This window comes from Siniperca chuatsi, linkage group LG3, assembly GCF_020085105.1.
Source record: "Siniperca chuatsi isolate FFG_IHB_CAS linkage group LG3, ASM2008510v1, whole genome shotgun sequence".
NCBI lineage: Eukaryota > Metazoa > Chordata > Actinopteri > Centrarchiformes > Sinipercidae > Siniperca > Siniperca chuatsi.
Window position 1 is genome coordinate 17,514,258 of NC_058044.1, and position 22,283 is coordinate 17,536,540.

At 38.5% G+C, this 22,283-nt stretch overlaps 3 protein-coding genes across 3 annotated transcripts; 2 read left to right on the forward strand and 1 right to left on the reverse strand.

Moving 5' to 3' along the window:
- The first annotated feature begins 171 nt into the window (after nt 1-171).
- On the forward strand, nt 172-2,599 carry rhbdd2 (rhomboid domain containing 2). The gene has a single exon (XM_044188181.1). It carries the CDS (start codon nt 959-961, stop codon nt 1,940-1,942), a length of 984 nt encoding a protein of 327 aa, XP_044044116.1. The 5' UTR covers nt 172-958; the 3' UTR covers nt 1,943-2,599.
- A 573-nt stretch (nt 2,600-3,172) lies between these two features.
- LOC122872243 (OCIA domain-containing protein 1) lies at nt 3,173-6,066 on the reverse strand. The gene is made up of 8 exons (XM_044188193.1): nt 5,880-6,066; nt 5,504-5,588; nt 5,330-5,383; nt 5,193-5,240; nt 4,457-4,586; nt 4,226-4,371; nt 3,464-3,625; nt 3,173-3,374 (listed from the first exon to the last, which is right to left on the reverse strand). Exons 1-8 carry the CDS (start codon nt 5,931-5,933, stop codon nt 3,340-3,342), a joined length of 714 nt encoding a protein of 237 aa, XP_044044128.1. The 5' UTR covers nt 5,934-6,066; the 3' UTR covers nt 3,173-3,339.
- Nucleotides 6,067-8,501: 2,435 nt separating this feature from the next.
- Nucleotides 8,502-21,370, forward strand: slc34a2a (solute carrier family 34 member 2a). The gene is made up of 13 exons (XM_044188837.1): nt 8,502-8,675; nt 10,055-10,118; nt 10,245-10,355; nt 11,890-12,018; nt 12,506-12,649; nt 12,804-12,915; nt 13,611-13,803; nt 16,385-16,480; nt 16,568-16,688; nt 17,169-17,336; nt 17,442-17,558; nt 17,940-18,064; nt 18,886-21,370. The coding sequence occupies exons 1-13, from the start codon at nt 8,652-8,654 to the stop codon at nt 19,444-19,446; spliced, it is 1,965 nt and encodes a 654-aa protein (XP_044044772.1). The 5' UTR covers nt 8,502-8,651; the 3' UTR covers nt 19,447-21,370.
- Nucleotides 21,371-22,283: the final 913 nt, after the last annotated feature.

Here is a 22,283-nt window from a genome sequence, read left to right on the forward strand (position 1 = left end):
TTGAGTGGTGGAGATTACAAGTTTAGAAAGTCCTGCATTAAATTTTTTACTTAAATAAAAGTACAGAAGTATTGAAGTACTATCAACAAAGTGTACGTAAAGTATCAAAAGAAGTATTCATTATGCAGAATGGCTATTTTGAGAGTGTTATTATAGTATGTTATATTATTGGACTATAACTATTGATGAATTAACATATAGGAAGCATTGTAATGTTGTTTGTCAGTGTTATTTTAACTTCTTTATAAAATACTGGGTAGTTTAATCTGATCAATGCATTGGATTCTATAAAATGCCTTTACAGCGAGAAGTGGGCACAGTGAGCACAGCTGAAAGGAGCACCAAAGAGGAGAACATCTTAACAAGGCTGAGGGTAGGGCATACCAGACTTAATAAAACACTGCACTTAATAAACAAACATCCCTCAGGATTATGTGAACACTGTCAAATATAGGATTCCATTATTTTGAATAATCTGGCCTGATCAAAAGAATTTAGTGTTAAGTGAAATACGTTTTGTTTGTTTGATTGTTTAAGGGGTTAGATAATTCTGGTCCACAGTCCAACACAGTTGGTGGCGGTAATGCACCTTAACGCTGTTTGCCACCCGCCATAAAACGGGAAGAAGAAGAAGAAGAAGGAAAAAAAAAACAAACAAAACAAAACAAAAAACTCCTCATCAACAACAACATGTAGCGTTACATCCGGAAGGCGCGATTGAAAAACAGTCGTGTAAGTGTTGCCGTCAAATCGATGACTAACCTTTTTTTTTTTAAATCCATAAGGCCTACATCAACCCGAGAGGGTTACAGTAGACATCGGCTCAAAGTAGTCTGGATATGACAGTACTTCCTGTTTAGGAAGTGTGGAGACAATTGAACCACAGTCGGTTTGGGTAAATCCTGGTAAACTTTTGCCTTAGTTTATTAGCCGTGGGTATCCTAAATTATTTGGCAAGATGACACGAACTGAGCACTTTAAAATGATCTTTCAAGTTTTCAGAGACGTGGTTCCTGTCCTCACAAGCGGGATTCTAACAGTGGTTCTTTTATCAAGTGTTTTGTTTGGTATCCAAACGTATTTCAACTTCACCGAGGGGGTCCTCAGTGTTGGTGCCACTGTTTTTCAAAATGGACACCTCCACAGACTCTTCACGTACCCTTTTTACCACAAAACCTTTGCTCAGCTTCTCCTGAACATTACAGCCCTGGCGTTTCTCAGTGGCAGTTTGGAGAAAGGTTTTGGCACGGTCCGTTTCCTGGTCTTGTTCTTCGTGCTGTCGACCACCACGGGCTTGTTTTACAGCTTCTTGGACCTTCTGCAGGAGCACAGCAGCCAGAGTCACACCGAGGGGTTGGTTCCTGTGGCCCTGGCATGTGTGGCTCTAACTACCATGCACACAAAAATGACAAAAGGATTCCTTTGTGGAGTCAGTTTCCCCACCATGGCTCTCCCCTGGGTGTTCCTCATAATCACCACTGCCCTCATTCCTCACAGTGTGCTCCCCTGTAACGTCATCGCTGTCCTGGTTGGGTGGATGCATGGGAAAGGATGGTTCTCTCTTCTGGACTTGTCTGAGGTCAGAGCTGGCGGTCTGGAGAAGATGATGCCTTTCAGGTTGTTGAGGCGCATCAGCGGTGTTATGTTTGTCCCTGCTTCCACAGAAGAGCGGAGGAAGACCCTCCTTCCACAAATCAATCCAACACCTGGGTCCTACCCGGTCCAGGCTTACGCTCCATTGTCCAGCATTAACACTGCTGACACCATGGGCAAGTTTTATGAAGGCTGGCCGAATTCGACCAGTTCTCTGTCCAGTCCCACACCACCTCTCAATCCTCATGGACATGGCTCAGCACATAGCTTTGGACTAAGTCATGGACATTGTTCAGAGCAGAGTTTTGGCCAAAGCTGCCACCACAACCATAGTCATGGTCAACTATAGTCATGGTTATTTATTTGATTGCTTTACAACATTCCCAATAAGCCTTATTCTATCAATACTACTCTATTTTTGCATCTGCAGTGTCTTTTGTCACTGGATTGTGTCGCCTACAATGTCAAATGCTTGGACACAATGTTAAGCTGATTTTACAGTAGGCTTCTACAGGATTTGTGGAGTGTCTGCCTGCCTGTATAATTAAATGTCATTTCTCTGAATGTTTAAATGTTATGGGCGACTTTTGTACATACATTTAAAATTTTACTTCTTTTGTACAATTTTCTTCTCATTTCTACAAATAAACCAATGTGTATAAATAAATAAATAAATAAATAACATAATAAATCACTGGTTTAAATCTCCGAAAAATTTTATCGAACTAGTAAAAGGCAATGTTTTGACCATACCAGGTCTTCATCAGGCACAACAATGGATAAGGTATACCTATATATGGGCACAAAACTAATTACATCCTGCTGATGTCATGGTCAAGTGATCAAACAAAAAATATTCAATACTTACAATACAGCCATCAAGATAGATTAACAAAAATCAAAATAGTTGCAAAGAAATGATAGAAATCATGAAAATTATATACACAAAATATTTAAATATATTGAAAAACCCTGCAGACATGCATTAAGACAAAAATACCCCCCATTGAAAAATTAATCTGCAAATATTTTTCATTCCAAAAGTTGAATTACTGAAACAGATGTCTCCTGCTTAACTGACAAATCCACTCAGTTTATGTGCACTGGAGGTTTCAGATTCCACATCACACTTGTGTAAGATGCATACCGGACCATGATTGGTTCCAAACTACTTGTGATGTATACTTTGTCTTGTTGGCCATATGCCCAATGAAGACAATGGGATGAAACATTTCTTTTCCAGGTAAGTTTTGGGAGCTTTAATCAATTTTTCAAATGCCCTTCAAAACCTTAACTGTTATCATGTTCTTTTCAGTTTTTCAACTATAAATCTAGTTGGTATATATGCCCCTAAAACTAACACTTTTATTTTAGACAAGCAAAAAAACTCAAAGCTCAAAAATCATCACAACACCACTGATATTTAGTTGTACTAAACTATTTTGCATGCAGTCAAGTTGTGCTCTAATAGCACTAAAATGTAGCTTCAATATTATTTTTCCTTTTGTAATTTTAATTTTATACTACTGGGAAAAAGGTACACTAAATTCAAATGTCAAAGCACAGCGAGACAGTTCAGTCCTCATGCAGTTTGGTTTAATAGACTCACTTGCAAAGACATTCAGAAACAACTTCATGACACCTTAGGCTAAGTCACACTGGAGCAAAATGGCCACTGAGCTGCTTACTGTATTGCAGTGTCAGTGATGCAAGCATACAGATTACATCTTAATTTCAAATAAGGACTCATTCATCCCAGGTGTCTCCATAGATGTTCTTCACTGTAACATAAGAGATAAAAGGAGAGAGAGTGAAGTCAGTCTTTCACAGATTCATTTAACTATCAACCTGTTTCACAGTAGAAGCTTACCCTCGTTCTTAGGTCTTTTTGGTTCCTTCTCAGGTGATGATTTGAGTAGTGTCTCAGCCTTCTGAGTGAGCGTGACCTCGTAGTTCTCTCTGTTCTTGAGCCTCAGGTCCTCGTAGAGGATGGATTTCCTCGTGGGCTCCTCTTCTTCCACATATGACTGGACTGAAGGTGATGGAACAATGAAAAAGGACAAAGAGGGTTATCCAGGAACGCTGACAGAAAAGTTACTTACTGACTAAAACTTAGCAGTGGTATGAAGGATGTTTCATAACCAGACAGATTTGGTTAAATGGTAAAGCACTAGAATGAACTACTTCCAATTTCTGACCAATTGTGAACTGGGACTGTATACAATTTTATCTTTAGCAACAGTATCACAGTGTATCAAAAGCAAAATCTTGTGTTCCTGAATTTGAAGATTTATTTACAAATATATAGAAATATATTGTTCAGTATAGGTTGAATAATATAAGATATTGCTATCAGCTTGAGGAAACAAATGTATTGGTGAATTGCTAGATCTCCATCTTTGCCCCATTGTTTGCCATATGAACGCTTTCTAACTAGCAAAGACTTTTATCACCCAAATGACATGTTTAACAAATACACTGATCATAGTATTGATTAGCATAAGTTATTTTCCAATTGTTGGTTTACACTGAGTGGTGGGCCTGAAAACTACTTTTGTTTTTACACATATTTGCACAAACAATCATTATTACATTGTTTTTGAAAAGCTTATACAGTGGCTCTCTGTGGTACCTGGAGCGCTGAAGTCATCTACTCTCCCCATTTGTACAGGTGACTCTGAAGTGTAGCTTTTCTGGACTGGGGCTTCTGCTGGCCGGAACATGGTGTCAAATGACTGGATGTCTGGGTCACTCATCTCTGACTGAGGACCCTTGGAACTGGGGAGGAGAACAGAAAAACGGTCAAGGGGTAGTTAGTGGATAAAAACATACAGTATCACTGTCAAGTGTGTGTGCCGCTCACTATTGTGGAGGCAATCCTGTCCTCTGTCTGAGGGCCTCTCCCAGAGGAGAGTTCTCCAACCTCTTGAACTTCTCCTGGCATGTCTTCATGTATGACATTTTCCCAGCCAGGTAGCCACAGAAGCCAGCAACTGGAGAGGCAAACATACTCAAAGAAATAATTACCCATGCGCGTGGCACATTTTAAATATCAATATTTTATACTTTTATCCCAGGAACGATTACGTAACAGCATTCAGGTCATGACTATTTGCTCTTTCATATAATATTTCATTTCAACTAGGAGCAGGTGATATCATTATCACTGAGAAAAGTATTGTTAGTAATATGAATAAGATACCGTAGCTAAACAGATATAGGCATTCAATGATAATTTCACATATCTAGACTGGTAAAAGTTATGAAATTTGCATCACTTAATTGCAATTCAGCTTTTGAGAGGATGTCTTGTCTCATATCACATTAATAACATTTAAAGTCAGCTGCCAGTTTATTAAATACACCTAGTTAAAACTAATGTAGTCTAATACAACAGTCCTGCAATAAATCCTACCTTCATAAAGATTGTAATGTTCAGTTTTGGTGAACCTGTTTTTAGAAAGGTGTTGATTCAACTTTATGGTCTTTTTAGAGGCTGTAGTTTGTGGTGTTGTTGAACTATATTGCATTATAGTGAGAGGTGTCTCTAATAGTTAGTCTACTCATCAATATGAGGCAACTAACATCCATGAACTTACAGGCGACTTTGGGTAGAGATCCAAACCTTGGAGATGCAGACAGTGTCCCTACAAATTTAAACAGAACAAGGTCAAGTTAAAGTACATTTATTTTTACAGATATGTTGGTGATTCCTCTAAATTATGCATACTATTACCTTTGGCAATTAGGGCTTGTGTAATGGCCATGCTGACCACAGAGAAGGGCACCGCTGTGAAGGAATGTTGATGAGTTATTGTTGAGTCAGTACAGAGGTGTCAACCTTTTAGCGTTGGTTTTAACCTAACATAACATCATTAATCTGACCTGTATGTGAAAGACAGAAACTTACACCTGTACCAAAAGCTCTCCTGGTTGCACTCTCTAAACACCCTCTTCTCTTCTTCTGTGGGGATGTACTCCATGCCCACTGGCGTCTACACACACACACACACACACACACACACACACACACACACACACATATATATATATATATATATATACACCAGCGTTAACTTTAATTCCGTTAGTTAATTGGCACTAGACTTGTTGGCAAGCCACGCAGACAGTCCCAACTTACAGACAAACTAATGGGATTTAAACAGCAAACAACACCACGCGTCGTTTCTTAACGAGACAGTTACTACCTGCAGTTCATCCAAAGTTAATGCTAGCCAGCTAACACGTTAGCACCTTAGATAATGCGTGTTTATCTGTGTGTTTACCTGTGCTCTTCTGCGCTGCCGCTCCTCCGTAAAACCTGTGGAGGTGGATGACATGTTGACGGAAAATGTCAGTGCTAATCAAAGCTTTCAAAGCATGTAAAATAACAAACTGTAAGCCACTCGGCTGTCTGACTTCTTCTCTTCTTGGTACAATGTCATTGCGCTAGCTAACACTGACATAACCCGGAAATGAAAAAAAAGGGGCGTTTGTAGCGAGAAAAGTGTTGTTACAATTACTGCTCGATTGTGAGCACCCAGAAAGAATAATCGAGTCAAGTTATTTTCAAATAATCATAGTAATTATACATTATTGTTGTATTAGTGTACAACATCCTAAAAGGATACATTAGTTAGACAATTGAGCTTTAAACTGGATCTTTTATTTTGAAAGTTCAAGACTTATTGCAAAAGTATTAAAATGGCGACTTTCGCCCTCTGGTTGTTGTTTATATTGTATACAGCTTGTTAATGTAATCACACTCACTTTCTTTAATTAAATAAACAAGTAAATGGTACAATGTTGTAATATCACTGTATGATGCCTAGGTGATGCTGTTGCACTTGCACAAGGTTTGACACAGAAGATTTTGATTGCTTCTTGTATGTGGTTGCATAAACTAAAAATAATATTTGATGCTAGTACTCAAAACTTGGTAAAGATGAGGATTCAAGATGTGTTTATCCAGAGCAGGTCTAGAGAGGAACAGACAGAGGGGAGATAAAGAGAGACTAAATCACAATCAACAGGCTAACATTTATTGATTAAACTAAAAATAGATGTCTATTTTAGATAGATATTTCCTCTGCTGCCCCAGTTATCATCCATTCAGTTTTATTGGTAACATGACAAAGAGTTTCCTCTTGGGGATCAATAAAGTATTTCTGATTCTGATGACAGGAAGCGTCAGACCAAAATTTATTTGTCTGATCTGTGCTGGTGTGCGTGACAGAGTAGGTTTATGGTTCACTTTTCTCGTAAGGTCAGACCAGAGCTAGAAGACACTTGGGCCAAGCACAGCAGCACTTGGGGTGCAGTTTGGTCCATCATAGTACTTGGTACTGGGTACTTGGCTGCATTGGGCTGCAGAGGAGCACCTGTGAAGATCACTAGGGGCACTTGGGTGTCAATTGGGACACTGTGTGCCCATCTGGTTAGCCACTTGAGCTAACCAGATGGGCACTTGGGCCACTGAGGTACGCCTCTGGTGTGACATGTTGGGTCAGGGCTGCAAATTACCTGCTGAGCTAACCCTGGCACATTTATGTTGATGTTTTCAAAATGTCAATGTTTATTAATGTGCACTACCCCCAATAAGTAAGCAAACAAACCTGCACTCAGTTGCCAGTTTATTATGTACACCTAGCTAAAACCAATGCAGTCTAATGCAACAGTCCTGCAATGTATCCTACCTTCACGACAGTTATAATGTTCAGTTTTTATTTAAAATGTTTTAGAGAGGTAGCGATTGTATTGCATTATACTGACAGGTGTTTCTATTATTTTGTCCACCCATTTATATCAATGAGGGTTAAATAATAGAAACACTTCTCTGTATAATGCATTACGGCTCAACAGCACCACAAACTACAGCCCTTAAAATGTCCATAAAGTTGAATCAACCCCTCTCTAAAACTGTTTAAGCAATAACTGAACATTATAACCTTCATGGAGGTAGAAATCAAGCATAGAGGTGTTTCATTTGGACATGGATAGACCCTGGATAAATAAAATTGAACACTTGCACATGCATTCAGATGTTAAAGTGCAGTGGTGGTGACTGTATGTGTGTGTCTGCCAGTGAGACAGAGAGAGACAGAGGCTGTCAAACAGGATGTTGAATTCCCCTCCTGTCCTCACCTAACATTGTCAGGTCACAACTTCCATGGAAATTCAATGCATCAGTGTGGCCTGGGCTGACTTTCTCTCTGAAGTCCTCTCAACCATCACCAACAGTTTTATAGCCCTAAACTTAGTTCCATTGATATTTTGAAGTATTGAACAATGGGTAGCTGTATTAAGAGAATCGATAGTTTGCTACGAAAAATCTCATTGTGTGCCCAAAAAAAGAACGTACCCATGTACACAATGTACACTGTACGACACAGTGCACATACTGCACCCCCCCCCCACACACACACACACACACACACACCCCACCCCACCCCCATGTGGTCTATCTGTTAGTGGGATAAACCTTTGCCAGGGAGCCATTCTCTCTGCCACTCCGATCCCATGGTTAATCTCAGGGTCCACCGGCTGGAGCTATCATCACTCTGAGGGCTGTGCAAGGTGGATGTAACAGCAATCAGAGAGTTTGTTAAGAGGTGCAGGTGATCATTTCTCTGCAGGAGTTTCTATTTTAAATGGATGGACACATTTACAAATCGGACAAACAAACAACAGAACTTGTTATGAATGTTAGGCGTAAAACCGCTAAGGTATTTAGGTAAGGTATGCAGGTTAGTAACAGCAGGTGTAGGTGCAGGTTAAGGTAGACACTGTGGGCTCATGACTTATCATGTACCGTGTGAGTTGGATTGCGACACAACTTGCAGAGAGATTACAACAGTGTCAGCTAAGACTAATCAAGGTTTGAAAGGTGTGCTCAGCTTATCTATGAGACGGAAGTGTTTTATGGAGATGTGAACACTGCACATCACACTCTGCCCTCCACGGATCCTGCTACCCCCCCACCCCCCCCCCTCCACTCTACCTGCGTGGAGGCAGCATTTCTAAACCTGAAGCCCAGGTGAGCTCAGCACACACGGAGCATGGATTCACTACACCTGCCACAGGTGAGGATAAGCATGGTTTCTATCAATGTGCACATGAACATTTTGAAATATCAATTTAATATTTTTTAAATTTGAATAAAATTAAAAGCCCATTTGCCTAAAGGGTACATTAAACACAACATTTTATTATTACTGTTATTAAGCTTATTATTAAGTGATTAATACACATACAAATTTCATTGTTTTACTTCACTGTACTAATATAATGGTAAGATTTGTACATAATTGCCATTATTTGTGTTGTTACTATTATGATGGTGACATATTTTACTAGTATAGTAGCACAAGAAAGTATCTTATGGTTTTGATTTACAAAATCATTTTTAAGTTGAGAATTCGTAAAGTATATTTTTACAATTGAAATAGATGAGTGTGCAAGCAGACCACAAAGTATGTGTCTGCCCAGACTCTAAACTCAAGTGATAAAATGGATGAATCAGGGCCACTGAAAGACTGGTAGAGACAATTTATTAATATGAATATGGAATTGTTTTATCGTATGATGACAGGACACACTGAAAAACTCAGCACATGAAACATAAAAATTATGTAGGGACACTGTTATAGACATAAGTAATTATAGAAAACAGTCCTAAATTATACATTAATAGAGAATAATATGATACAATACAATACAATATTAGTACATTTATATGTAAGAGACTTTTATCTATAGTTGTTGAATACTTTCAAATAGCAAACTGATGAAACATATTTCATTTAAAGTGTAACACTGCTTTAATATCAATTTAGCCAGTAGCTTTCCTTCTGTGTCATACTGTTGTGTGAATGGAATTTTACTGCAGTTGGACCATGTGATGATAAGATCAATACCCTGACATGTGTGTGTGTGATTCATGTTCATATATCCTGGTGGGGTCTTTAACATGAATGCACACCAACCCATGGGGAATTAGATTAAGGTTAGGGTTAGGGTAAGGGTTAAAGTTAGGCATTTAGGTTAAGGTAAGGGGCTAGGGAAATCATTATGTTAATGACTGTCCCCCACAGGGATAGTAAAACAAATGTGTGTGTGTGTGTGTGTGTGTGTGTGTGTGATATTTCTGAACCTAATGCCCTGATAATCAAACTGTAGTGGTAAGTTTGTTCGTACATAATTAGATAGAGTTGGCCAACAGTTAACAACGGATTAAATACAACTGACAGAGGAGTAAAATGTAATGACACAATATGATGCCAACCACCATTGTGTTGTATGTGTAAAATTCTTAGGTTGGCGTATTTGATTTAACTGCATTTGAAAACACTGTTGAGACCTTTACTTACACACAGTTCATGGAAAGAAGCCTCTGAGACCTTTTAAATAGCAAGCAAACATTTTTCCACAGTAAATGTTTTATACTTTTCTTCTTTTACAGCCAATGGCTGATCAAAACAAATGCAAGGAAGACCCCAATGAGAGACATGGAAATAAAAGCAAAGGTATCTTTCATATTGTATGAAATGCAACAGAAGACTATTGATAATACAGTATAGCAGTTATATGTAATGTATATAGTTGTACAAAAAGGACAGTAAATGCATTTAGGATTTTTTTGTCTCCCTTAGAGGTCAAAGCGAGCCCTGCACACTCCACTGTGGCTTTGATTGAGGAGGAGCCGGGGGACAAAGACTCATGGGACCTGCCAGAGCTGAAGGACACAGGGGTCCCGTGGTCAGGTGAAGACTTGTAATGTCCCTGCGTAACATTATTGCTAGTACAAGTACAGTATTGTCTTATCCTAGTATTTTTAAAGGAACACGTGTGTCCTGATTAGATATACGTGGTCAGTAAGCAATACATTTACATGCCTACTGATTGATTACATGTAGCCTACTTTTTCGTAGATATGATATATTTTATACAACCACACAGGAGATGTCAAGTCCACTGTTGGGCAGTCAAATAAACCAGCGCATAGCATGTTAAGACCTTAAGACATTCACAGTATATACGGTATAACAAGTCCGGAATAATTCCTTCTTACAGTGTACAAAGTATTCACCCCCCTTGGAAGTTTTCATGTTCTGTTGTCTAACATCAAATCAAAGTAGATTTAATGTGGCTTTTTTTACAGAATTGCTTGGAGTGTTTCTTTGCCTTCATGGACCTTCCAGGTACATGTGTGTTTATGCTAAAATCAGTGAAACCCATTTAACTAATTATGTGACTTGTAAAGCCAGTTGGCTGCAGCACTTTTAGCTGTGTTCTATTAAAGGGGGGGAATACTTATGTAAACATGTATTTTCTGTTGATCAGTGTCAAAAAAGCCAAATTAAATCTACTTTGATAACTTCCAAACAACTTCCTGTTGTTGTTGTTTATTCACCTGTATTTTTTTTTTTTTTTGGGGTCCACTGAGAGCAAGGCTCTCTTTTTCAGGAACACCCTGATCACATTCACACCTCGAAGCTGATTTCTTGAGCTGATGAACTTCCGGTCACATGCTAGCTTCTCTAACCTCTAACCCACTGCCTGAATTTCCAAGACATCATTGCCTCATTAGACAGACAATAAATCAAATCAGTGTTATTAATCTGAATATTAAGAAAGCATTGAGGTCATAAATAATAATGGATGATAATAATGGATGTGATCCAGACAGTAGCCAGACAGAGTGTCCGTGCCAACATGTCAACAACTTTAAAGTTACATTGTTTCTGCAATTTACTGCAAGAGTGAGTAATCCAATATGAAAGCAATATTATTGATTTATGATTATATAAACAGCTGCATTTTCTGAGTTGGTGTGAGCTGTGTGCTTAGGATAAGAAATGTGTCAACTTACAGTTTACGCTCTCTACCAAGTTTTGGATCCTACAATGATGATACAACAATTACAGTAAAAATTCTTTTAAAAATCTGGGGGCATCCTGCGCAATAGGCCTTTTTCACGGCAGATATTTTGACATGTCATACCAGGAAAACCACAGGTGTGATTAATAATATTAAATTAGGGCTGCACTCCATTTAGCTTTACCTTCCAGGATCCTACAATTTTGCATGCTGGCTCACTTAAATTCAACAGAGCCATCGTTTATGGTATTAATTACACCTTTGTTTTTCCTGCTATGACAAGTGAAAATGTCTGCTGTGAAAAAGGCTCATAAAGGAAAAGTTGGATAAATCTTTAAAAATGATAATAATAAATAAAAAATTAATTATCTTTTTTATTCTGTGGTTAATCCTATCCATTTCTTGTCTCTGTCTCAGCTCTGGATACCAGAGGGAAGGTGTTGAGAGTGCTTGTGTCGGTGGGGAAGTTGATCCTGCTGCTGGGTTTCCTCTACATGTTCATCTGCTCTCTGGACATCCTCAGCTCAGCTTTTCAGCTTGTTGGAGGTAAACACACTGACACTTGTCTGAAGCCACAAGTGTGTGTGTTATGATGACCCAGAAACGCGCACGTTATTGGCCTTTTTCACAGCAGGCATTTTGTCTTGAAGTAGCAGGAAAAGCACAGGTGTTTCTAATAACATTAATGATGGTTCTGTTATATTCAAGTGTCCCAATAAGCCATTACTGTGTGACAGAGAGCCAGCATGCACAATACCAGGACCCTGAAACCGAAGCAGCTAAATGGATTTCAGCCATCATTAATATTATCATTTACACTTGTGCTTTTCCTTCTGTGACATGTCAAAATGTCTTGTGTGAAAAAGGCCTATAACATGGTATTGATATGCAGCTGCTTTGTCTCAGCTACTACACATACAAAAAGCACAGTGGTACACCATTATTTATATTCTATCCAATCACTCTCCACAGCATACTGTTTTGAAGCATTTATTTAAAAAAATGTACATGCTCCTATGTTCGCCTTGTCCAGGTAAAGCAGCAGGTGACATCTTTCAGGACAACACAGTTTTGTCCAACCCTCTGGCTGGTCTGGTCATTGGTGTGCTGGTCACCCTGCTGGTCCAGAGCTCATCCACTTCCTCCTCCATAGTTGTCAGCATGGTCTCCTCTGGACGTGAGTACGAGCCTCCACACTACACACACACGCACACACACACACACACACGCACACATCCATGCACAGAATATGTATGAATGAATGATGATGATGTCGGAGGTGTGGAAGAGAGGAAGGACTGATGATGAAGGAGACCTGTGTGCTTTGGCAGTGCTAACGGTCCAGCTGGCTGTTCCTATCATCATGGGCACCAACATCGGCACCTCTGTTACCAACACACTAGTCGCCATGACACAGGCTGGTGACCGCAGCACCTTTCGCAGGTAATCATTTTGTACTTGATGGGTAGCTTCCTTTGACTCCTTTTCTCTGCAGTTCAGAAAGCCCACAAGATGGTTTTCTCAAGAACATTGTGTTCTGATGGGAATTACAAGAATATGCAGAGATAATCTGCAACACTGTAAGACCCTGATGATTGATCTTTTATTACTGTAAGTAAATACATTGAGCTGTTATAAAATAGACACAGACATTCTTTACTCAAAAAGAAATACCCTGATTAATTTGTACATTGGTAACAAATTCCAACAACAGGTGCATCAGGACAGCACATACTGTACAGTGATTTCAGTTTATTCCAGTAACAAAACTTACTAAACAGAAACAGGTATACAGCATATCCAAAATGCCAACTTTTGATTAACTAAGAAAGCTTTTTTGAGCTTTGTGTTAATGGGTTTTAAAGAGTTTTATTAGCCCTGAGATAATAAAATATCTTCAATATTTAATCTACAAAATTAAATCCTTCCCTTTATCTAAAAAACACTACATATTCCATATTTAATCTATAATTTCTGATCCTCAAGTTTATCTGAAAAATAGTTAAACTGTACTAGTAATAGTTTTTCTTAATTACTAGGTGACCTTTCCCTGGACAGTAATGATACATAGCTCACATTGGAAAGATCAAAGGTAATTTTGCTTTCCATTTATCTCCCTCCTTTCACAATGTACGCAGGGCTTTTGCAGGCGCCACAGTGCACGACTTCTTCAACTGGCTCTCTGTGCTGGTTCTGCTGCCTCTGGAGGTCGCCACTGGTTATTTGTACGTGGTCACCAAGCTCATCATCGACTCCTTCAAAATTCAGAGTGGAGAGGCCCCAGACCTGTTAAATGTCATCACTGATATCCTCACTGAGTCAATTATACAGGTAAAATGTCATGTCTGATGATTATTTTTACGTGTGTAAGGTATTTTTATTGTTCAAATCATTAAAGCTGTGGAGTTCTTGACCACCAGTAGCACTATGAAGCAATGTACTATTTCCATTTTAAACATAACTTTTGTTTTCTTATAAGAAAACTCTACAGAGTATCTTTAACATAAATAATTAATTGTTACAAATATCTTAAAGACTTTATCTTAACACCATTATAATTTAGTAATTTAGCTAACACTAATATGCAGAGTGAATTACATTAACCGGTAATGTTGTTGTAAGGAGCTTCAGTTGGCAATGCAATAGATATGTCTCATCTTATGCCCGAATCAAATCTCTAACCTTTCACTTGCAGATCATCACAAATTATATTATATACAAGCTTTTGCAAATGATCAGAATATCCTACAAAATTAACATGATACTGAAGGAATGCTTCACACAACACTCTGTTTTAATGCATATTTCACCCAAGATAGTGCGAAACAAACAACAAAACAATAATACTTCACCACATAATGCCAAAAATAACCTTACCCATCCAATACAACATTGTCATTTCATAATATCACTACTGTAATGAATAACCACTGTGATACCCATTTTAGCCATGCAATGATAAAATATGATGATGGTGAACATACTGTAACAATAGTCAGATTGATACAGAAGTTACTGACTCTGGTGGTGAGGAAGATGAAGAGGACAAAGGCAGAGCAGAGGACGAAGTGGTGGAAGTTGAAAAAGGAAGAATGTCGTATAGTTTTCAGGGAGGAGCTGAGACAGACTCTGGGTGGTCAGGAAGTGCTCCTAGATGACTGGACCACTACAGCTAATGTGATCAGGGAGACAGGTAGGAGGGTACTCGGTGTGTCATCTGGAAAGAGGAAAGCGGACAAGGAGACTTGGTGGTGGAACGAGGAAGTGCAGGAGTGTATACAGAGAAAGAGGTTAGCTAAGAAGAAGTGGGACACTGAGAGGACTGAAGAGAGTAGACAGGAGTACAGGGAGATGCAGCGTAAGGTGAAGGTAGAGGTGGCAAAGGCCAAACAAAGAGCATATGAGGACTTGTATGCTAGGTTGGACACTAAAGAGGGAGAGGTGGATTTGTATAGGTTGGCCAGACAAAGAGATAGAGATGGGAAGGATGTGCAGCAGGTTAGGGTGATTAAAGATAAGGATGGAAATGTATTGACAGGTGCCAGGAGTGTGATGGGAAGATGGAAGGAGTACTTTGAAGAATTGATGAATGAGGAAAATGAAAGGGAACGAAGAGTAGAAGAAGTGACTGGTGTGGAGCAGGAAGTATCAAAGATTAGCAAGAGTGAAGTGAGGAGGACGTTGAAGAGGATGAAGAGTGGAAAGGCAGTTGGTCCTGATGACATACCTGTGGAGGTGTGGAAGTGTCTAGGAGAGGTGGCAGTAGAGTTTCTGACTAGTTTGTTTAACGAGATCTTGGAGAGTGAGAGGATGCCCGAGGAATGGAGGAGAAGTGTACTGGTGCCAATTTTTAAGAACAAGGGAGATGTGCAGAGCTGTGGCAACTACAGAGGAATAAAGCTGATGAGCCATACAATGAAGTTGTGGGAAAGAGTAGTGGAAGCTAGGCTAAGGGCAGAGGTGAGCATTTGTGAGCAGCAATATGGTTTCTTGCCTAGAAAGAGTACAACAGATGCAGTATTTGCTTTGAGGATGCTGATGGAGAAGTACAGAGAAGGTCATAGGGAGTTGCATTGTGTCTTCGTAGATTTAGAGAAAGCGTATGACAGGGTGCCGAGAGAAGAGCTGTGGTATTGTATGAGGAAGTCTGGAAGAATGAAAGGAAAGGTGTTCAAGACGGTGGTGAGACCAGCGATGTTGTACAGCTTAGAGACAGTGGCACTGAAGAAAAGACAAGAGGCAGAGCTGGAGGTAGCAGAGCTTAAGATGTTGAGATTCTCTTTGGGAGTGACGAGGATGGACAGGATCAGGAATGAGTACATCAGAGGGACAGCTCATGTTAGATGTTTCGGAGATAAAGTCAGAGAGGCCAGATTGAGGTGGTTTGGACATGTTCAGAGGAGAGACTGTGAATATATTGGTAGAAGGATGCTGAGGTTGGAGCTGCCAGGCAGGAGGTCTAGAGGAAGACCAAAGAGGAGATTTATGGATGTAGTGAGAGAGGACATGAAGTTAATTGGTGTGAGTGAAGAGGATGCTGAGGACAGGGTTAGATGGAGGCACATGATTCGCTGTGGCGACCCCTGAAAGGGAACAGCCGAAAGGAAAAGAAGATACAGAAGTTCCTGTAAAATTGTTAGTGTTATCTACTGTATATGGGCCAATGCTGACCTACCACAGTAGCTTCTTCTAGCGTAAAATGATAAATTGATAGAAATGTGATACATGAATCCATGAAGCAGTATTAGACATATCTTCTGTAAGCTGAATGTGAGTGTTTGGAATTGGTTTGTTTTTACTCTCTTAAAGAAATCACCAGTGTATTAGAGCAATAAGATACCATTATACAACATTGTTATCTTTGTCATGGCTGTACATTTCTGCACGTTCTTTCTCTTTCCCTCTCTCTTAGTTGGATGAGTCTGTCATTAGTGGGATTGCCACTGGAGACCCAGAAGCCAGGAATAAGAGTCTCGTCAAGAAATGGTGTCAAACCTTCACCAACACAGTAAGACCAAAACATGTAAGCTACTTACCAAATATTCAAAAACATCAAGATTAAACGCTTTATTGTCAAACTGCCATTGTGTTTCAGACCCTAATGAACGTTACAGTTCCTGGTCCAGAGAACTGCACATCTCCATCTCTCTGCTGGGTCGATGGCAACTACACCTTCACACTGAAGAACATTTCTGAAACATACAATGTCCAGAAATGTAAGACCAGTATTAAAAAAATGTATACTCTTTTTTTTGCCAATGTGAACTGCAAAAACTGTAATCTGTACATTAATTAAATGTATAATATTCTCATCATGATATACATGGCCTCATTTCCCATGGCATGACAAAAGTGTTTAAACTAACTATGCAGTAAGCACCTTAACTATGAAGTAACGTTAACATCATCCTTGCCTTGATGGAGCTTTTTAGTCTCTTTTAGTTCAATGTTTTGGGTTTTACAGGTTGCAAATGTATTGGCCCCATTTCAAACAGCAGAAGACACATTAACCATAACAACTTTATTAAGTAATAATATATATTTGAGTGTGTGTTTTTCAGGTTCTTCTGGAAGTGGCCAGAAAAAAAAAAATTAATGCAGCTTTAAAACAAGGAGAATACAAGTCATCACCTGCTCATATCCATATTGTGTAATTTCTGCAGAACGTTTATGTGTGTGTTTCTGTGTATCCACAGGTAAGCATCTCTTTGTGGATGTGAATCTGCCTGACCTGGCAGTGGGTCTGATCCTGCTGGCTCTCTCTCTGCTGGTGCTCTGCTCCTGCCTGATCCTGATCGTCAAGCTGCTCAACTCAATGCTGAAGGGACAGGTGGCTGCAGTCATCAAGACGATCCTTAACACCGGTGATCAGCACTGCACACTGTACAATCAAGTGCGATAAATGTGAATGTGATTGCATTTGTTTGTAACACCTGAATGTTGTGTGTCTGTTATGTTTGTGCGTGCAGATTTCCCATTTCCATTTGGTTGGGTCACTGGTTACATTGCCATTTTAGTCGGAGCTGGAATGACTTTCATTGTGCAGAGCAGTTCGGTTTTCACTTCTGCTATTACTCCACTTGTTGGTGAGGTCATCCATCCCTCCATCCATCCATTTCATTCATCACCTCTGTGTTTTTCATTTCAAAAATCTATGTACCATTTTGCACTCGAAATTCCAATAAATATGATTCTGCTTTTCTTAATGTTTACATATCTTGTTCTCTCTCTCTTACGAAATCTCATGCAGTAAAAAAGCGTAAAACCACTGTCTATTTAAAAAAGAGGACTATAGATAGGTTCCTTATTGTCCTTTTCTTGTGTTCTTTCATCCCTAATTAGCAAGACTTGAAGCTAATAAATGTAACTAACTTCCTGGTAAAACAGGAAGGACACAGGAAGTGATGGTAGTTGGAGAGAGGGTGTGAAAATATGTATTTTAAACAGTGTCCTGTTTGTTTGAATAGGTATCGGTGTCATCAGCATAGAAAGAGCATACCCATTGTCTCTGGGCTCAAATATTGGCACAACCACCACAGCCATCCTGGCAGCTATGGCAAGTCCTGGAGACACACTGGCTAATGCTCTACAGGTCAGTAATTCACACAAAAAATGTGCACACATGTAAAATGACCAATTTACTTTTTAATAAGTTTTATATTCATTTCTTTTGAATTGTCAGTTATATAAGATCTATAATGTAGGGTCTTTCTTATTTATATTTTTGTAAATATCATTCTGAATATATATTTGCCTTTAGGAGAATTTTAGCTCTTATCATTGAACATGTTTATTGTGTTTGCTTGCACATTCTGGCCCGCCAAAATCAAAATTACCAATTTTAAATGGATACCGCCAAAATCCAAATTACCAATTTTAAATGGATACTTTCTGAATTGTATCATGACCCATAAGGGATATCAATAACAAATGGGAAATCCAGAAGGTATTTATTGCAACTTTGTATTCTTAGTTTGACAGGAAAATTCCACATTTTTCTAGGAGGTTTCCTGAAAATAGCTACCTAATTTGGGATGAAGTATAGCGAAATTGAAATTTCTTTTAAAGAATGGCTCCAATTAAAAAACCCAAGTAAATATTCATTTATCGGAAACTTTTGGACTCTTGGACAAGATTTACATTTTTGTACATATTCAGCTAGCCTGCTGTCCACTGAAAATTAATTTGAATAAATAGTTGGAAGTGTATCAATTAAATGCTCTCTCTTTTTTTTTTAGATATAATTATTTAGTACCAAATATAGCATATATAGTACATAAATCTTTCCTGGAGACTTAATGGGAAATGATTAGGGAATTACAGACCTGTAAAGTGATACCAAAATGTTCCATTTTTTTATTTTTACGAGGAGAAAAATAATGACTGACACAAGTTTGTTGATGATTGTTCCAGATTGCCCTCGTGCACTTCCTGTTCAACATCTCCGGCATCATCCTGTGGTACCCAATCCCTTTCACTCGCATCCCTATCCGGCTAGCTAAAAGCCTGGGCAACATCACAGCATCCTACCGCTGGTTTGCTGCTGTCTACATCATCTGCTGCTTCTTCATTTTACCACTCTTCGTCTTTAGCCTGTCGCTGGCTGGCTGGCAGGTACTGGTAGGCGTGGCTACACCTCTAGTCTTCATGTTTATCGTCATCATGGTGATCAACATCCTGCAGAAACGGAAACCTGGGTGTCTGCCTGTAGCACTGCGATCCTGGGACTTCCTCCCTCTCTGGGCCCACTCCCTGGCTCCCTGGGACAAAGTGGTTGGTGTGATTACTGCCAAATGCTGTTGCTGCTGCAAATGCTGCCAGGTTCCTACTGACAACCAAGAACACAGAGAAAAAGAATCTGTGGAGAACAAGAAACCACACACAGAGGTGTATGATAACCCTGCAATGAGTGCAGAGGAGGTAGAAAATAAGATAAAGATAGAGCTACAGATTCTGAAAATGACCCAGCTTTGAGATTATATATATATATATATGTGTGTGTGTGTGCATTGGTCATGGCACAAGGACCAAACACATTTAGGTAAAACAAATTTCCATAATATTTATGTTATTTCTCTTAGTAGATCCCTTATTCTAAGATTGGAAATGGTTATATCAAGAATTCCAACTCTCAGTGTATCAAGAGCCAGACAAAGAAAATAACATGTGCAGGAAAGTATTGGTCTTTCAGCTGTATGGTGTTAACTGATGTGGTCTTTAAACGATAAGGCTCGCAATATTCCTTTTTTGTTGTTGTTATTGTCAACAAATCCTATGGAAAGACCAAAGCCAACAATGCATTAGTCCATCTCTCAGTACTTTCTGACTTTCCATACCCTGTCTCTGGCTTTCAACCTCAAGTCAAGTGGCTCCATCTGAAGACGTAAATAAATAAAAAAAAACGGCTCACAAATATATAGTTTAATTTTTAAAAAGGTTGAATAATTTCCTAAAACACCTGGGCACTGTAGTTTTTAGCAAACATTACTCAAACAGAAGGAAATACTGAATTTGTTGGGGACTATTTTCAGCTGCGGCTTTATACTATTCTAGTGAGTAGGCCTATTTCTGGCAGCAGGACAAGACAATGTATGTGCGATCAACTAAAAACAAACTATGTTTGTTCATTGTAATGAAGGAACATGTCACCCAGTGCAAAAGTGTGGCTCATTAAGGTGTTTTAAATAGATTTTAGCCATGCTAGCAGCTTAGTATGATTTTCCCATTTTAGCAAATACTTGTTCTGTACTTAGTCCATGATTTTCTGTTTATTGTTCAGTACAAAGACAGAGAATCTAGTTCACAAGTGTATTTAATATGATATTATTTATTAACCAACAATTAATTGCGATATTAATTTTAGGTGATTTTGCCCAGCCTGCTAATTAGCAAACTTTATCAAGCTATCATTCCAAAGTATGATAGTGAACATAGTAAGCATTATACCTGCTAAACATCAGCATATTGGCAATGTCATTGTAAGCATGTTAGCATGCTACTGTTAGCATTTATCTCAGAGCAGGGCTGTGCGTCACAGAGCTGCTAGCATGGCTGCAGACTCTTAGTCTTGTTGGACAACAGTAGAGATCTATGTCACGGAGGAATAATCAGGCTTTGGCTACTCTGTCAATGCTTGTTAGTAGGATCAAATTCATTGTGTATATTTGGTCTTTTATTGGGATTTGTGGACAATTAGAAAAACATAGACTATCATCAGACTTATCCTATAATATTTGAGTTTCTTTAGCTCTAATAAGTTGAACAAACTGCCACTTAGATAGCATAAAAGGATAAATCAAAACTGACCAAATGTGGTTATTGGATTTTATCTTATAATGAAATTACTAAAATTATGAAATGCAAATTAGGTATATGTAATCTAATGTTCAATAACTGACGTTCATAATGAACACTTATTGAAAAAGCAGAGCAATGCAAACCTAGCTGACAGTGAAAACTCCTGAGGATGCCATGGCCTTTGTGCACAAGTTTTACAGAAGATACAGTCAGTCATGATCAGATCTGCACAAAACCTGCTAGGCAGAGCACAGGTTTGATTTGACAGATACAGACTTGATCAGAAAAAAATGCTCCACATTTCTATCAGGTTCCATCTTTTGTTTTGTTTTTACAGAGAAAAATCTTTTTTTTAACTGTGTATAAAAGACACATTGAGATCATTACCACATCGTTTTAAGGTGTAGAAATGATTTCAATTTAATTAAATTAAATTTAATTTAATTCAGAAGGATAATTGTATTCAAGGAATATGTATGGAAATTAGATGAATGTGCATCTAACTAAATGTTTTTAACTTGTAATGCTTAATGTTGAGTTGTATACTGTGTCTCAATAACACCTATGAACATTTAAAAATAAAAGATTAATAATTATATAATTGAAAGATTCATTTCACTTTTTTCTACTCACCTGGCAGAAACCACTAGACAGATCGTTCCCTCTTTATCAAAAACTGATAACTGACCATGTATTATGGGTATGATAAGAGAGATATTTATTGCACTCCTATGAGTTATCTGAAGATTTTTTCTGAGTAAAGCATGATGGAAGTGAAAGATTATGATACGAGGGAGAAATAGTTTACAGAGTGTAGAGTTCAGAGTATCATAAACTGGGGCAACACAGCCAGTGTCCAGGAAACAGTTGTGCTGACCGCAATACTGTCACATGTCAGTAAAACCATGTTGAAAGAACATGAGATGGATTTTCAATATGTCAATATCAAGGATGCACAACTGTGCCAGAGCGCACAAACAACCATGAGACACTTTCCACATGGTCAACTGACACTCACTCAAAGTAACTAAGATACTTGTACTTTATTTGAGTATTTTTATTTAATGAAACTTTATATTTTTACTCCACTACATTTGTTTAACAGCTGTAGTAAGTTACTTTTCAGAGTAAGAATTGACATAAAACAACATATGATGAGCTTATAAAATACAATTCATTATTATATATTAAACCAGTGGTTCCCAACCTTTTTCCTTACCTCTTACAAAAAGCATTGTCTAGTTGGGGCCCTTTAGATGTCTTTGAGTTGTTAGCAGTTCCACCAAAGAGACATTTCCCCTCTAAACTTTTCACATGGTTTCATTTATATAACTGTTCAAGGCCCAAAGAGGTTAAAGTATCCAGTAATTCACAAAAATCAATTTTTAGAGAATTGTCCAAAAATTAATACAAATTTGTGTATCAGAACTTTGTTTTTTCTTCTTTCATCTCCGATCAATCATCTCAGGACTGCATCATAGAGAAAAAAAAATGTCAGGTCACGTATTATAAAG

Excerpts from the sequence above, each read along its gene's own strand:
- LOC122872243 (XM_044188193.1), bottom strand. The coding sequence starts at position 5,933 with ATGTCATCCACCTCCACAGGTTTTACGGAGGAGCGGCAGCGCAGAAGA. Across the intron at positions 5,589-5,879 it reads GGCAGCGCAGAAGAGCACAG|ACGCCAGTGGGCATGGAGTA; the intron begins GTAAACACACAG and ends GTGTGTGTGTAG. Across the intron at positions 5,241-5,329 it reads ACAAGCCCTAATTGCCAAAG|GGACACTGTCTGCATCTCCA; the intron begins GTAATAGTATGC and ends TTAAATTTGTAG.
- rhbdd2 (XM_044188181.1), top strand. The coding sequence starts at position 959 with ATGACACGAACTGAGCACTTTAAAATGATCTTTCAAGTTTTCAGAGAC.
- slc34a2a (XM_044188837.1), top strand. The coding sequence starts at position 8,652 with ATGGATTCACTACACCTGCCACAG. Across the intron at positions 8,676-10,054 it reads ATTCACTACACCTGCCACAG|CCAATGGCTGATCAAAACAA; the intron begins GTGAGGATAAGC and ends CTTCTTTTACAG. Across the intron at positions 16,689-17,168 it reads AACATACAATGTCCAGAAAT|GTAAGCATCTCTTTGTGGAT; the intron begins GTAAGACCAGTA and ends GTGTATCCACAG.